General features: G+C 41.0%; 1 protein-coding gene across 5 annotated transcripts in view; it reads left to right on the top strand.

Annotated features, from left to right (window-relative positions):
• The window catches only part of LNX1 (ligand of numb-protein X 1), a 148,282-nt gene that overhangs the window by 113,313 nt on the left and 17,647 nt on the right, over positions 1–17,322 (top strand). For 4 of the 5 annotated variants that reach the window (XM_089911915.1, XM_030760064.2, XM_089911917.1 and 1 more), the window contains one exon: positions 14,404–14,538. The exons of the other annotated variant lie outside the window; for it this stretch is intronic. In XM_089911915.1, coding sequence (XP_089768041.1) covers positions 14,404–14,538 — 135 coding nt within the window. The remainder of the gene's footprint in view (positions 1–14,403; positions 14,539–17,322) is intronic. 5 annotated transcript variants of the gene reach the window in all.

The raw sequence follows: 17,322 nt of genomic DNA, 5'->3' as shown, positions 1-17,322 counted from the left end.
TGAACTGTCTGGTGTCATACCTAAAATAATAGAACAAAGATATATGGGCCAAAGGTTTGAGACCCTAGGGGGGAAAAAGACATTTCAACATCCCAAACCTGGGAGGTTCCACATATATCTACGCAATATTCAATATGAGAATGATTTCTGCTGAGAGCTATGCCTGTTTTGAGATGCTCTCATCTACCTGCAGTTATGGATCAGTGAATTCATATTTAGGAGTTCAAATATATACAATTAATAAATGAAGAAATCAATGATGGATTTCAAATTTGAGTATCTCTTTTTTGTGTCTTTTTTTCTTAGCTTCCCAGACTTGATGCAGAAGTTGAAATAATTCAAAGCCATTTGCAGAGGTTGTGATACAATGGGTTTTCGTTAATACTGGCCCGTGTGATTTTTTTTCCCCTCACATGAATTAATATTTAAATGAGAATTTACTTCACCAAAGAACAATTGACAAGCAGCTTCTTCAGACTTTTTAAAGAATGTGATAGGCCTTTAGACAGAGCCAGAAATTAAATAATGGACTACTCCATTGCTTACATTTGTTCTAAATACGTGATTCCAGCTCATGAGTTCTGGGGCAGAACTTTTGTCCCCTGGAGCCAGTAAGAATGGCCAAGAAATAAGACCTGACAGTTCTCTGTGTGTGTGTGTGTGTGTGTGTGTGTGTGTGTGTTTTCTAATAGACTAGCACAGCTAATATAAAATCAAATCCCTATCTAAACAAATTTTCTTAATGCAGTATGGTAGTAAATTTAATGCACATAAGACTAAACAGTTTTTTTAATTTTAAAAACATTCTCTTGAGCTGAATTCTTAGAGTCCAAATGATTTTTATATAGGGCTCCAAATTCCATGCATTCATGATTAAAGCATGACTTGCAAAACTGTTCAGCCTTTCGACTCAGAATTTTATGAGTGAATCTCCTGCCCAGCTACACTCCAAATATTAGGAGATCTTGAAACTTCACTACCCTTCTCCAACTCTCATATTCCCCTACATGATTTTGTTATGTTTTTACCACGGAACAGAATCAGAGTAACTTCCAGATACCATAAAAGAAATGGTGTTTGAGAACTTAGGTCATTCTGCTTACTCAGGAATTAATTTCTTATTTTGAGCTTGTCACTGACATCTGTACGACCCTGTATAAGTCAGACTGTCATCGTTAATTTCTTAGCACTTATAAGATATGCTTCTGGGAACATAAAGATGTACCTGGAGCTAAAGTCTAGTGGGAAAAATAGATCAAATTGCTGTCTCAAATCTTCTTTTCTACCCTTGTCAAATCCTAAGGTCCTATTCAGCACTTTTCCTCAAACCCTCCTTAATTTCCCTTTTCCTTTGCCAGATTCTGGTCACCCTTAACTCACTAAAGTAGCTGCTGCCTCTCCAGAGAAGATACAATTCTTTTCAGAATGTACCAGGCTCTATGTATGCCAGGTGCTAAAGTCTCAGTGGTGAGCAAGTCAACACACACCAGATTTGCTTTCACTAAGCTCATTTTATAGGGACTAGCAACAAACAGCACACCATCATCAGCTCATCCTAGAGTTGTAATTCCGGAGCCCTAACTTATTGCTTAGTGAGACTTTTTTTTTTTTAACTTCTTTTATTCCAGTATAGTTGATTTACAATGTTGTGTTAATTTCTGCTGTACAGCAAAGTGATTTAGTTATACATATATATTTTTTTCATATTCTCTTCCATTATGGTTTATCACAAGATAATGAATATAGTTCCCTGTGCTATACAGTAGAACCTTGTTGTTTATCCATTCTATATATAATAGTTTCCATCTGCTAATTCCAAACTCCCCCGTACCCCCTCCCCCTTGGCAGCCACAAGTCTGTTTTCTGTGTCTGTGAGTCTGTTTCTGTTTTGTAGATAAGTTTATTTGTGTCATATTTTTGATTCCACATATAAGTGATATCATGTGATATTTGTCTTTCTGTGTCTGACTTCACTTAGTATGATAATCTCTAGGTCCATCCATGTTGCTGCAATGGCATTATTTCATTCTTTTTTATGGCTGAATAATATTCCATTGTATATATATACCACATCTTGTTTATCCATTCATCTGTCGATGGACCCTTAGGTTGCTTCCATGTCTTGGCTATTGTGAATAGTGCTGCTATGAACATAGGGGTGCATGTATCTTTCTGAATTACAGATTTGTCTGGATATATGCCCAGGAATGGGATTACTGGATCATATGGTAATTCTATTTTTAGTTTTTTGTGGAACCTCCATACTGTTTTCCACAGTGGCTGCACCGACTTACATTCCCACCAACAGTGCAGGAGGATTTCCTTTTAGTGAGAGAGATTTCTCTTTCTCAGATGTTCTCTTGCTCACTGGCAGGACCGTTAGGCAAGTGTTTTGTTTCTGTACCTCATTGTGCAGTATGTTGCCATGTCAACAGGAATGGCTGACAACTTTGTTATTTTTCTAGCATATCAGTGGGTAACCCTGTTCAGATGCCTCCTGTTGTCTGTATTGCCAGGTAGGGTCCGTGTGCCACATGTGATCTCAGAGCCAGGTTGCACTGCTGTGATGTGTTTCACAGCAGCGTCTTGGGAACTTCCCTGTCATCTTTCAGTTATGCAGTGATAATGAAGACAGACATCTATGGAGTTCTTGGCTCCATAGGACACAGAGACAATCCCTATGCACAAGTGAAATGGCAAAATGGGAACTCCATCAGTGAGGTCCCAGGTGCAGCTGGTCCATCCAAAAAAAGTCCCTGCTCTGATGGTCAGACCAGGATTTGTCTTCTAGGTCCAAATCTCATACGCACACCCAACTCAGCTTTTTTACAGCGAGTCATCAAGAGTTCATCAAGTTTTTGTGGGGACTTGAAAACATGTTAAATAGTGAAGAAACTAGGAATACTTGACCTGGAAAGGAAAAGAGATCAGGGAGGGCAATGAGAGCTATTTTCAAATAGGCTTGTCGCATGGAAATTGATTTGGGGTTGCCCGAGAGGGCATGACTAGAACCAATGGGCAAGCAAGGGAAAGACAAATTTAAACTCAACCTAAGGACAAACTTGCTAATTAGTGCTGTCTAAAAAACTTGCTTATTAGTGCTGCACTGCCTTGGGACACAGTGAGTTCCTTGTCATTGGAGGCACTGAAGCATGAGCTGGGTGACAACACGGCAAGGATTTTGGAGTGGAATTAAAGCACAAACTACAGAGGAAATGTTGGATTAGATGATGTCTGCCATCTCTTCCGTAGCTGTGGCTTCCTGGCTGTGTGCAACCAGTGCTCCACAGTTCCCCGGGGCTTGGTGAGCACAAGATAGATGAACTGAAAATGATACTTGAGCCCTAGCTGGAAGGGGAGCTAAAGTGGGGCAGCCCCCAAAGGTTCAGGAAGAACCATCCCCACAGTTAAAGCTAGGCTGTCTCACTCTGGGATTCTTGGAAAAGAAACGAGTGGAGAATGCGGATGCAGGATGAATTTTTTTAAAGAAATGGTCATTAAGACCTCTGATGCTAAGGCCTGAACCAAGATGGCAGAGTAGAAGGACGTGCTCTCACTCCCTCTTGTGAGAACACCAGAATCACAGCTAGCTGCTGGACAGTCATTGACAGGAAGACACTGGAACTCACCAAAAAATATACCCCACATCCAAAGACAAAGGAGAAGCCACAATGAGACGGTAGGAGGGGTGATTTTGCAATCACAGCAAAATAAAATCCCATAACTGCTGGGTGGGTGACTCACAGACTGGAGAACACTTATACCACAGAAGTCCATCCACTGGAGTGAAGGTTCTGAGCCCCACGTCAGGCTTCCCAACCTGGGGGTCCGGCATGGGAGGAGGAATTCCTAGAGAATCAGACTTTGAAGGCTAGTAGGATTTGATTGCAGGACTTCGACAAGACTGGGGGAAACAGAGACTCCAGTCTTGGAGGGCACCCACAAAGTAGTGTGTGCGTCGGGACCCAGCGGAAGGAGCAGTGCCCCCAGGGGAGACTGAACCAGACCTACCTGCTAGTGTTGGAGGGTCTCCTGCAGAGGCGGGGGGTGGCTGTGGCTCACTGTGTGGACAAGGACACTGGCAGCAGAAGTTCTGGGAAGTACTCCTTGGCGTGAGCCCCCCCAGAGTCTACCATTAGCCTCACCAAAGAGCCCAGGTAGGTTCCAGTGTTGGGTTGCCTCAGGCCAAACAACCAATAGGGAGGGAACCCAGCCCCACCCATCAGCAGTCAAGTGGATTAAAGTTTTACTGAGCTCTGCCCACCAGAGCAACACCCAGCTCTACCCACCACCAGTCCCTCCCATCAGGAAACCTGCACAAGCCTCTTAGATAGCCTCATCCACCAGAGGGCAGACAGCAGAAGCAAGAAGAACTACAGTCCTGCAGCCTGTGGAACAAAAACCACATTCACAGAAAGATAGGCAAGATGAAAAGGCAGAGGCCTATGTACCAGATGAAGAAACAAGATAAAACCCCACAAAAACAACTAAATGAAGTGGAGATAGGAAACCTTCCAGAAAAAGAGTTCAGAATAATGATAGTGAAGATGATCCATGACCTCGGAAAAAGAATGGAGGCAAAGATTGAGAAGATGCAAGAAATGTTTAACAAAGACCTAGAAGAATTAAAGAACAAACAAACAGAGATGAACAATAAAATAACTGAAATGAAAATTACACTAGAAGGAATCAATAGCAGAATAACTGAGGCAGATGAACGGATAAGTGACCTGGAAGACAGAATGGTGGAATTCACTGCTGCAGAACAGAATAAAGAAAAAAGAATGAAAAGAAATGAAGACAGCCTAAGAGACCTCTGAGACAACTTTAAACGCACCAACATTCGCATTATAGTCGTCCCAGAAGGAGAAGAGAGAGAGAAAGGAGCTGAGAAAATATTTGAAGAGATTATAGTTGAAAACTTCCCTGACATGGGAAAGGAAATAGCCACCCAAGTCCAAGAAGTGCAGCAAGTCCCATACAGGATAAACCCAAGGAGAAACACGCCAAGACACATAGTCATCAAGTTGGCAAAAATTAAAGACAAACAAAAATTATTGAAAACAGTAAGGGAAAAATGACAAATAACATAAAAGGGAACTGCCATAAGGTTAACAGCTGATTTCTCAGCAGAAACTCTACAATCCAGAAGGGAGTGGCATGATATACTTAAAGTGCTGAAAGGGAAGAACCTACAACCAAGATTACTCTACCCGGCAAGGATCTCATTCAGATTCGATGGAGAAATCAAAAGCTTTACAGACAAGCAAAAGCTAAGAGAATTCAGCACCACCAAACCAGCTGTACAACAAATGCTAAAGGAACTTCTCTAAGTGGGAAACACAAGAGAAGAAAAGGACCTACAAAAACAAACACAAAACAGTTAAGAAAATGGTCATAGGAACATACATATCGATAATTACCTTAAACGTGAATGGATTAAATGCTCCAAACAAAAGACACAGGCTTGCTGAATGGATACAAAAACAAGACCCATATATATGCTGTCAACAAGAGACCCACTTCAGACCTAGGGACACGTACAGACAGAAAGTGAGGGGATAGAAAAAGATATTCCATGCAAATGGTAATCAAAAGAAAGCTGGAGTAGCAATATTCATATCAGATAAAATAGACTTTAAAGAATGTTACAAGAGACAAGGAAGGACACTACATAATGATCAAGGGATCAATCCAAGTAGAAGATATAACAATTATAAGTATATATGCACCCAACATAGGAGTATCTCAATATATAAGGCAACTGCTAATAGCTATAAAAGAGGAAATCAACAGTAACACAATAATAGTGGGGGACTTTAACACCTCACTTACACCAATGGACAGATCATCCAAAATGAAAATAAATAAGGAAACAGAAGCTTTAAATGACACAATAGACCAGATAGATTTAATTGATATTTATAGGACATTCCATCCAAAAAACAGCAGATTACACTTTCTTAAGTGTGCACGGAACATTCTCCAGGATAAATCACATCTTGGGTCACAAATGAAGCCTCAGTAAATTTAAGAAAATTGAAATCATATCAAGCAACTTTTCTGACCACTATGCTATGAGATTAGAAATGAATTACAGGGAAAAAACGTAAAAAACACAAACACATGGAGGCTAAACACTATGTTACTAAATAACCAAGAGATCACTGAAGAAATCAAAGAGGAAATCAAAACATACCTAGAGACACTGACAATGAAAACACAACAATCCAAGACCTATGGGATGCAGCAAAAGCAGTTCTAAGAGGGAAGTTTATAGCTATACAAGCCTACCTCAAGAAACAAGAAAAATCTCAAATAAATAATTTAACCTTACACCTAAAGGAACTAGAGAAAGAAGAACAAACAAAACCCAAAGTTAGCAGAAGAAAAGAAATCATAAAGATCAGAGCAGAAATAAATGAAATAGAAACAAAGAAAACAATAGCAAAGATCAGTAAAACTGAAAGCTCGTTCTATGAGAAGATAAACAAAATTGATAAACCATTAGCCAGACTCATCAACAAAAACAGGGAGCAGACTCAAATCAATAAAATGAGAAATGGAAAAGGAGAATTTACAACAGACACAGCAGAAATACAAAGCATCCTAAGAGACTACTACAAGAAACTGTATGCCAGTAAAATGGACAACTTGGAAGAAATGGACAAATTCTTAGAAAGGTATAACATTCCAAGACTGAACCAGGATGAAATAGAAAATATGAACAGACCAATCATAAGAAATGAAAGTGAAACTGATTAAAAATCTTCCAACAAAGAAAAGTCCAGGACCAGATGGCTTCACAGGTGAGTTCTATCAAACATTTAGAGAAGAGCTAACACACATCCTTCTCAAACTCTTCCAAAACATTGCAGGGGAAGGAACACTCCCAAACTCATTCTATTAGGCCACCATCAGCCTGATACGAAAACCAAAGATACTACAAAAAAAGAAAATTACAGCCCAATATCACTGATGAATATAGATGCAAAAATCCTCAACAAAATACTGGCAAACAGAATCCAACAACACATTAAAAGTATCACATACTATGATCAAGTGGGATTTATCCCAGGAATGCAAGGATTCTTCAGTATATGCAAATCTATCAATGTGATACACCATAGTAACAAATTGAAGCATAAAAACCATATGATCATCTCAATAGATGCAGAAAAACTTTTGACAAAATTCAACACCCATTTATGATAAAAAAAAAACTCTCCAGAAAGTGAGCGTAGAGGGAACCTACCTCAACATAATAAAGACCATATATGACAGACCCACAGCAAACATCATTCTCAATGGTGAAAACATGAAAGCATTTCCTCTAAGATCAGGAACAAGACAAGGATGTCCACTGTCACTGCTATTATTCAACATAGTTTGGGAAGTCCTAGCCATGGCAATCAGAGAAGAAAAAGAAATAAAAAGAATACAGATGGGAAAAGAAGAAGTAAAACTGTCACTGTTTGCAGATGACATGATACTATACATAGAGAATCCTAAAGATGCCACCAGAAAACTACTAGAGTTAATCAATGAATTTGGTAAATTTGCAGGATACAAACTTAATGCACAGAAATCCCTTGCATTCCTATACACTAATGATGAAAAATCTGAAAGAAATTAAGGAAACACTCCCATTTACCACTGCAACAAAAAGAATAAAATACCTAGGAATAAACCTACCTAAGGAGACAAAAGACCTGTATGCAGAAAATTATAAGACACTGATGAAAGAAATTAAAGATGATACCAACAGATGGAGAGATATAGCATGTTCTTGGATTGGAAGAATCAATATTGTGAAAATGACTATACTACCCAAAGCAATCTACAGATTCAATGCAATTCCTATCAAATTACCAATGGCATTTTTTACGGAACTAGAACAAAAAATCTTAAAATTTGTATGGAGACACAAAAGACCCCGAATAGCCAAAGCAGTCTTGAGGGAAAAAAATGGAGCTGGAGGAATCAGACTCCCTGACTTCAGACTATACTACAAAGCTACAGTAATCAAGACAATATGGTACTGGCACAAAAACAGAAACATAGATCAATGAAACAAGATAGAAAGCCCAGAGGTAAACCCACACATCTATGGTCAACTAATCTATGACAAAGGAGGCAAGGATATACAATGGAGAAAAGACTAAGTGGTGCTGGGAAAACTGGACAACTACATATAAAAGAAAGAAATTAGAACACTCCCTAACAGCATACAGAAAAATAAACTCAAAATGGATTAGAGACCTAAATGTACGACCGGACACTATAAAACTCTTAGAGGAAGATATAGGAAGAACACTTTGACATAAATCAAAGCAAGCTCTATGTTGATCCACCTCCTTGAGTAATGGAAATAGAAACAAAAATAAACAAATGGGACCTAATGAAACTTCAAAGCTTTTGCACAGCAAAGGAAACCATAAACAAGATGAAAAGACAACCCTCAGAATGGGAGAAAATATTTGCAAACGAATCAATGGACATAGGATTTATCTCCAAAATATATAAACAGCTCATGCAGCTCAATATTAAAAAAACAAACCACCCAATCCAAAAATGGGCAGAAGACCTAAATAGACATTTCTCCAAAGAAGACATACAGATGGCCAAGATGCACATGAAAAGCTGCTCAACATCACTAATTATTAGAGAAATGCAAATCAAAACCAGTTAGAATGGGCACCATCAGAAAATCTACAAACAACAACTGCTGGAGAGGGTGTGGAGAAAAGGGAATCCTCCTGCACTGTTGGTGGGAATGTAAACTGATTCAGCCACTATGGAGAACAGTATGGAGGTTCCTTTAAGAACTAAAAATAGAATTACCATATGGTCTAGCAATCCCAGTACTGGGCATATACCCAGAGAAAACCACAATTCAAAAAGACACATGCACCCCAATGTTCATTGGAGCACTACTTGCAATAGCCAGGTCATGGAAGCAACCTAAATGCCCAGCGACAGACAAATATATAAAGAAGATGTGGTACATATATGCAATGGAATATTACTCAGCCGTAAAAAGGAACGAAATTGGGTCATTTGTTGAGATGTGGATGGAGCTAGAGACTGTCATACAGAGTGAAGTAAGTCAGAGAAAAACAAATATCATAGATTAACGCATATATGTGGAACCTAGAAAAATGGTACAGATGAACCGGTTTGCAGGGCAGAAATCGAGACACAGATGTAGAGAACAAACGTATGGACACCAAGGGGGAAAGCGGCGGGTTGGGGGAGGGATCGTGGTGGTGGTATGAGTTGGGAGATTGGGACTGACGTGTATACACTGATGTGTATAAAATGGATGACTAATAAGAGCCTGCTGTATAAAAAAATAGAGAAAATCTATTTATTAGGTTTATAGATGTGTGTAATTAAAAAAAAACACTACTGTTACCTTGAAAAGAAAAGATATTTAAGAAAATCGCTGATTGTTGGTGTTTTATTCAGTAAAATAACCAAAGTCTTATTGCTTTTCATAGTTTAGCAGTTAATTCTCTTGGCTTATAGCTGGTATTGAAAAATCACAATCCCTCTCTCAGATTCCAGACCTGAGCCAGTCTTAGACCCAGATTCTATCAAATACAGTGGAGTCTATGACCTCTTGAGGATAGAAACTATAATGCCATGGGAAGAGTTATATAGCAGCAATTTTTTTCAATCTTCCCACAGAGTGACCTATGGCTGGGATATTCCTTTGAAGGGATAGGAAGAGTTATTGCATCTTGCACGTGACATGTAACATTCTATCATATACTACAGTGTCTTTGGAAATAAAAAATAAAACTATAATTATTTGTAAAAAAAAAAAAAAAAAGACCTCTGATGCTAATGGCTGGAGCACTAAGTAGAGACGAACTCTGTAAATAGCTTATTATTATAAATCCAACTACAGCTCTTATCTCTGTAAGAAGAGGGACCTCCAGTCAAGCGGGTCTATACTATGTCATAAAGGGGGCCGTGTACATGGTCTGTCTGCTGAGGGCAGCACAATCTCAGTGCCCAACAGTCAGTTTGGAGTCCTCTGTTTTATGTGTTTGTGTAGAACTATACCCTGTGGCATTGAGGGGACACGAGTGTGGTAGCTCTTAACTTGATATTTTATGAAGCTAATATATCAATGCCGTGACCAAACCCACATGAATTACAGTTTACCAAATGTTTTTTTAAGCATATGCATATATATGTGTATATATATATATATATATGGTTAAAAAGCAGCAAATGCTAGAGTACATTTGGTTTAACTCCAATCTTCCTTCGCAAATGAATAGGTAGAGCCTTTGGCTACGTCACACCTTGAAGTACAGGTACTCTATCAACTCTTACTCTGCCCTAGTTATTACTGGCTAAACAGCCACCGCATGGACCCATGCAACACTGGGTCAGTACAAAGTCTCACTGGGCTCCAAAGCACAGCTCTGCAAAATGCCTCTCCTGGCCCCTTGTGCAGTGGCATCTTTGATTCACATCTCTCTGTGAAGCTTCTGGTCCGTGTTGCATCCTGCAGTTCTTATGAACCATAGTGGATTTTGTAGAGAAAAGAGCCATTTCCAAGGTGAACGCGATGGAAGATGCTTGCCCTGTGAGGCATTAGTGTAGCGCTCTCAGGCCCTTCCTTCCAGCTGTAAGAGATGGGATCGTATTATTTTGAAATGGGCTAAATATAAGTGAGGCTGCCGGCCTATGGCTGCCTTCCGTGACCTCTGCTTACTCCCATCGTATAAACATTATAGGCAGTTTTGAGTCAAATCTCAAAAGCGCAGAGAGAAAGTCATCAAACAAAACAAAGACAAGCCTTTCCATGAGAAATGCTACTCGGTTTTAGCCCTCTGGTTTTCTCTGAATATGAGATTTGTCCTGTTTTTTTCAGCTAGAAGCAATTGGTCCCACCTCAGGAGACTCCTTTGTGTGCTACCCATATCTCTTTCCTGGCCCCTGCTTCTGACTCTCCCTGAAGTAGGACAAGCTCTCTGCAGGCAGGAGCCATGTTCCCAAGGCTCTTAGTGCAGTGGCTGGTCCAGAGCAGGCACCTATCAGCCACAGGGACAGAATGTTTGTAGAAGAGACCTGCCAACAAGCGGAGGTCCACAGGGGAGAACATAGAGGCCATCAGAATCCCTTCCCCCTAGCCAAGGAAGGGAGAAGAGGGAGTTAATGCTTGGGCTCTTAGAGTAGAAAGAAAATGATACAGCAGCCAGGCTGTGCAACTGGTAACCACTGTGTCCAGAATTTGTCTAGATCTAGAATGTTTCAGGGAGAGAAGAGAAGAGAGGAAAATGTAAAAAGGATTTACCTCTAGCCTGGTCTGCCACTTGAAAGAGTCACAGTTGTTAAACAGTCCTTTTGCCCAAATTACAGCATCCCAAGAAATGCAAGAAAGATGCTGTGCTCCCTCTTCCTTTGAGTGTCTGTTATTTTTTTTTAAATTTATTTTTGTTTGTCTATTTTTTGGCTGCGTCGGTCTTAGTTGCGCCATGCGGGATCTTCACTGAGGCATGCAGAATCTTTTGTTGCAGCGCCCGGGCTTCTCTCTAGTTGTGGCGTGTGGGTTTTCTCTTCTCTATTTGTGGTATGTGGGCTCTAGGACACTTGGACTCTGTAGTTGTGGCACATGGGCTCCAGAGCGCGTGGGCTCTGCAGTTCGCAGCACACAGGCTCTCTAGTTGAGGCACGCGAGCTCAGTAGTAGTGGCCTGCGGGCTTAGGTGCCCCATGGTGTGTGGGATCTTAGTTCCCCGACCAGGGATAGAACCCGTGTCCCTTGCATTGGAAGGCGGATTCTTTACCACTGGACCATCAGGGAAGTCCCGAGGTTCGTTATTTAAATGACAGGCCTGCTGCCCCCATCTTCCTGGCACAGATTGTGAGAGTATGAAATAAACAAGTTCCTGCCATTCTGTCCTTCATTCAGTCTTTCTGTGACTCCCCTCTTCTCACACTCACCCCACACTCACACCAGTGGAAAGAAAGGCTATCTGGTGCTAAGGGCCATTTCTTGACACTGAATCCAGCTGTGGCTGAGAATTAGAGCCAGGATAAACACATTAGCCCATTTTCCACCTTCAACTTCAAATGCTTGGTAAGAAAGCATCAAATAGAATCTCTCTGAGAGCAATTTATAAGGTGGCTGGTAAGAGCTGGGGATCCAGCCTTGCAGGGAATTTATTTCCAAGTAAGTTGATACCAGGGCTGATTATTGGGGTGTATTCCCACCAAAGTCAGCATTTGAAAATCCAGTGAGAAATTTGTGCTGGAAAATGTGAATTAAATAGCTCTTAGGCTACTTCTTGGCATTTGGGATTTTGCCTAGCAAGTTGATTCAGTATGTAAAAGTCTCAGATTTTCTCAATTATCATGAGCTGGTTGGGCCTGCCACTGCTGCCGGTCCTGAATGAACATGGTACAACATGTGGACCTGGACACAAACCCACCGCACCACCGAGATCCTTCAAAACGTCGGAGTTTCCCTGAAGATAAGGAACACATCTGGGCTCAGCAGTTGAAGTTTTGACTTGAATGTTTGCCGCTTCTTATCTTTTAGTAATTTTTCCTTCAGAAAGTTCCAAATGAGATAACCTCATTTGGATAAGTGAGGCCTACGGTATAAAGAAAGAGACAGTTATTACAAAATATTCTTCCAAGAACTCAGTTTAGTTGGTTAATACCATAGTTCTTCATGTCAGCTTACTTCATTATTGTTTCCTGGGCTTGTTATTTTTATCCTGTTATGACACAGGCTTTATATGTGATGAGAGACACCAGGGAATTCAAGATAGGCAAATGAGCAGAGGAAGGGTATGTAAGTGATGACTGGGCAGGGCAGCAGAGGTGATGATGTGAAGGAGAGTGAGTGAAGGACTTAGACTTTCTTTGTAGGGTTCCCTACATTTATGTGAAATGAGTCAACTCTCCTGGCCCACCATCCACCAGGATGTTTACAATAGACACTGCACTTCAGCAGGTGTTTTTAAACATTCATCTAATGTATAGCCACCCAACTGATGACCCCTAAGCTTCTTCAAGAGATCGCCGAGAAGAGACATTAATATAAGAATGTAAAGTCATGAAGGTTTGGGCTGGACAACTGTGGGGATTTGATCTATTAGCGGGTTCTTATTGCTTAAGGTTTTAAGACAAGGTCCCTGTTCCGGAGAGTGCGAGTGAGTTATGGGTCGTGGGAAGGAAGCTGCAGAGAGGCAGGAAGCGAATATCTCCACTCTCATTGTCTGAGCCCAGGGAGGAGAGCGTGGACTTTCCATGGCCTCCTTTCACGACCTGACTTGTCCATGGTATGACATCCGTGCCTGTGAAGCAAGAGGGCAGGCAGGCCACTGTCCATCTGTGCTGTGATGCTGAGCCATCTGGGGATGAGACGTAGAGGGGAACTCCTAGAGCTTATTCCTCTCTTCTCCGCCTTCCTTGTCCTCAAACCTAGCCTTTCCTGGTTTCTAATCAAATCTAGTCATGACTTAGCCACGGTCAGCTTTTACTCAAGTGACAGGGAGGTCAGCAGACTACTTCATCTTGGACCATCAGGGAGCCTTGTTCTGGACGTTTCACAGGTCCAAGGTCTAGTCTATCTGGCCTGCAGATCTGGAACCTCAATAGTCAGCAGTTCTGGAATAATGACCCACACTCTCAGACACAAGTGAAACTCATCTGTGGCAGAGAGCCAATAGGTAAATTTATGGTGTGGAATGAACCTTCCTAATAATCAGTGCATTTGCTATTTGCAATGCTCTTTCCAAGTGTCAGGGTACATAGCAGAGAGGGCTAGTCATCACAATTAGTGGCTGTCACATAAAAAAGGATCAAGGGAAAGGCGTTTAATCAGGCTGCATTATAACCTGCCGTCATCCTCAGATTTCTGAAACGCTCATCCTTTCCAATGCCCAAATGTTTGAAACTGTCAGACACAGGATTCCTCTTCCTGCAGTGGTGGTGTTGCTGCCACCGACTCCATTTCTTTTTCTTTATTGTTTACCTGTGTCTTAGACCTTTGATCTGGGATTTGGGCTGGGCTACCACTTTACGCTGTACATTCTGTTCTAGCTGGAAAGTCCTACAGACATGGCTTGTGTGCAGTGGAGCCCATTCATTAAAAATGAATTAGCAATGTCCAACAGTGTCTTTTCAAAGACTGTTGAATGAGTCAGACCTTCCCTAGTTTTTCCCTTGAAGCGATGTTCATTACCCGATTTAGGGATAAAGGAAATAACTCAAGTTCTTGCTAAATTACAAAGCGGGCATGGCCATGGAAAATACTAGAAATAATTTTTTTTCATAAAAGTTGAACCAAACTCATATCTTGGTAAGCCACTGGTGCTGGGTGCTTTGAATGGAAGCTCAGAGTGGCTAACACCTGTGTCTTATCACACAGGCCAGTGAAAGGCGCATTCACCTCGTCATGTCCCGCCAGCATCGGCAGCAGAGTCCTGACATCTTTCAGGAAGCTGGCTGGAACAGCAGCGGCAGCCGGTCCCCAGGGCCAGGGGACAGGAGCAACACTCCCAAGGTGAGGCCCAGCCAGGGTATGTCCACAGCTCCTGCAGGGAGCTCTTTCTTGGGAAGGCTGCATACTTGAACATTTTTAAGTGTCATCTCTGTACTTCATCACTTAAACACTATTTGACTTGTCTTGTAAAATGGAAAGCCCCAAATCCCATCTTTGAGAACTGGTGAGATAACAGGTGTCTTTCATCCAAGCAGGAGAGAGGAAGGTGCGTGAGAGTTTTGAAACCTGATCTTGAAAACCAGACCTCATATGGGGACCTAATTTCTAGCCTAAGCCAGATGGATGTCGTGTTTTTCCAACAGGCATTTTGTTTAAGGACTGCTCCCATTCACTTTGAAATGAAACAAGAGGTTTGCTTGGTTTCTAGTTTTTGAAGTTCCCAGTCTGCCTGAAAATTAATGATTCCCCTTTAGTAAGTTTGCTTTTGCAAGAAGGACCCAGGAAGATAATAAAAACACTTGAAGTTCATGTAACATTAGGGAGTGGTGGGATTGGGACAAACCAGAGAGCATATGTCCTTCTGGCGTTAAATTCCAGAAAAATTTTAAAACGCTGTGGATGAAGCGGAATGCATCTCTAGGCAGAATGCCTCCTTCAGGTCAGCAAAGTGTAGCCTATCTTTAAGTGAGGTGACGCAGCGCAATATGTACTTCTGTCATGGCTTTTATTAGAGGCAATACTGTAACCTCTCCATTTGGATGGGTATCTAAGCAACACAAACCTTGTTTAGTGCAAATTCAGAGTCCTGTAGCCTTGGCTTGGCATCCTGTTTTGATGGCAATGAATGATTGCCAAATGATTCTAGCCATCATTCCTCCTGGGACCTGGTTTCATTAAATCACTTGTCACTAAAATCTTATAGGTAGCCCATTCTTCTTGCAACAGAGATTAAGGAATGCCTACTTTCTACATAAGGCTGTGTTTCAGTTTGGAATAACTCATGACTTTGAGTTTTTGAGCAGTGGATACAGAAACAGTACTCAAATTTTTGATTTTGGAATACCTCTGCTTTATATATTGTTAACTGCACAGCCTACAAAGCTATACCACCTCTCCTTTCTCCAGCCAGCCAGACAGCCATGCCCCATAAATCCATAAATTTCAGGTTTATTTACAATAAACAGTCTAGAAAAACCAAGTACCTCCTGCTAAAAACTTTTATGGATAAGGACTCCCTGGTGTCTTTTTGCTAATAGATACCATTAGTGTTTAAATTAAACCAATGGTATTTATTAATGGAAACTAACTTATTAGCTCAATTAATTAAAGTTTGAATCCAATTATAGTTGAGTTAACTAGACCATATTATATTCTGCTTCATTACACCACCAAGAATGCAGCTTCCACCAGCACTGTGGGCTTTATAATCCCTTCCGCCTAACCATCATGAATCATGGAAACAGCCTGGGTAATCTGATAAAATTTTTGCTGCAACCTCCTGTCATGTGTCCAGTTCCTGGAAAACGTATATAACAGACTGGCCTAGTGGGAAATTGTAATTATTTTCATTTTAATGTATAGTTCTATCTGCCTTCTGAAATGTACACACACACACACACTGGCATATTTAAAATTAAACTGAGACACATAGACGTTTGATGATTTAGTTTTTTATGATCCTACTAAAGTTTTATTTAGGAAGCAACATGGCTTTTTGAAAGTAGGAGCTTAAATGATTCAAAGAAATACCAAAGAAGGCAAACCAAGATTTGTGAGACAGAGAAGTTTTTAGCCAATTGAAAAGTTAAAGAATGACAGGCATCAAATTTAGGAGTGTGGTTACCTCTGTGGGAGAGGAGAGGGAACGTGACCAGAGGAAAATCACAGAGGGACTTGAGCTGCACACAGAACCTGGATTTCTGATGCTGCGTTGCAGAGTACAGGGGTAGGTCATAATGTTCATCTTTATACTTTTATTATACGTCTGAAATGTTTTCTTTTAAAAATCCAAAGCAAACATTCCATAACGTATTTTAAGAGCTGAATGATGAGTATACAGGTGCCCATGATACTTTTTAATCAGTTTGAACTGTGTCATAAAAAATTATGTTTTTAAACATTAGGGAATATTCTGAGGTCTCCACAGTAGGGAAGGGGGTGGGGACAGAACACGGGTGGAAAAGAAGATCTCTGTCGTATGTAGCTCTTCTTCTCCCAACCAAAGTTAGGCAACTCTGGATGTGAAGGGTTCGGGGGTCAAGGGATGATGACTTGGGTTTTTCTGTCCCTAACATGGATCTCTCTCTGGTGGGGAACTGAGTGGCTGTCAGAGGTACAGGACACCTTGATTTGGGGTAGCCCAGGCATTCGTGCTGAGCCTGTACCTGCTCGACAAAACATCCCTGTGCTCAGTGCAGCAAGACTGCTTGGTAAGCACTGAGGAGGTGTGATGGAAAGACTCTGTCTCCAGGGACTTGTATCTGAAAGCATAGACAGCACATCTCTGCAGCCAGGAGGACATAGCTTTCAGCATTCAAATCTTATATGTCATGTATTTTATTTGACAGCGTTAAAGTTGGTTTGAGTTCTCTATTCAGTGAGACAAATTCTTTCTGGAATAATTGGGTAATTAATTCTTTCATGTGTGTTTTTCTGACCATCACCTGAAACTTGATAGATTAATTTATATCACGTGTTTAAATGGTACCTCTAAAAGCAGAGCGGTGTACAGGGGATAGCAAGGATTTAGGGTCAGGCATCCTAGGTTTCAGCACTCAGTCTTTCTCCTGCCAGTTGTGATTCACTGATCAAATTTTTTTTAATGGTGAGCCTCGGTTTGCCTGG

Source organism: Delphinapterus leucas, chromosome 5 (assembly GCF_059928025.1).
Source record: "Delphinapterus leucas isolate spDelLeu-1000000601 "Yukka" chromosome 5, BTC_Dleu_Yukka2, whole genome shotgun sequence".
NCBI lineage: Eukaryota > Metazoa > Chordata > Mammalia > Artiodactyla > Monodontidae > Delphinapterus > Delphinapterus leucas.
This window is presented reverse-complemented; position numbering and strand designations above follow the sequence as displayed.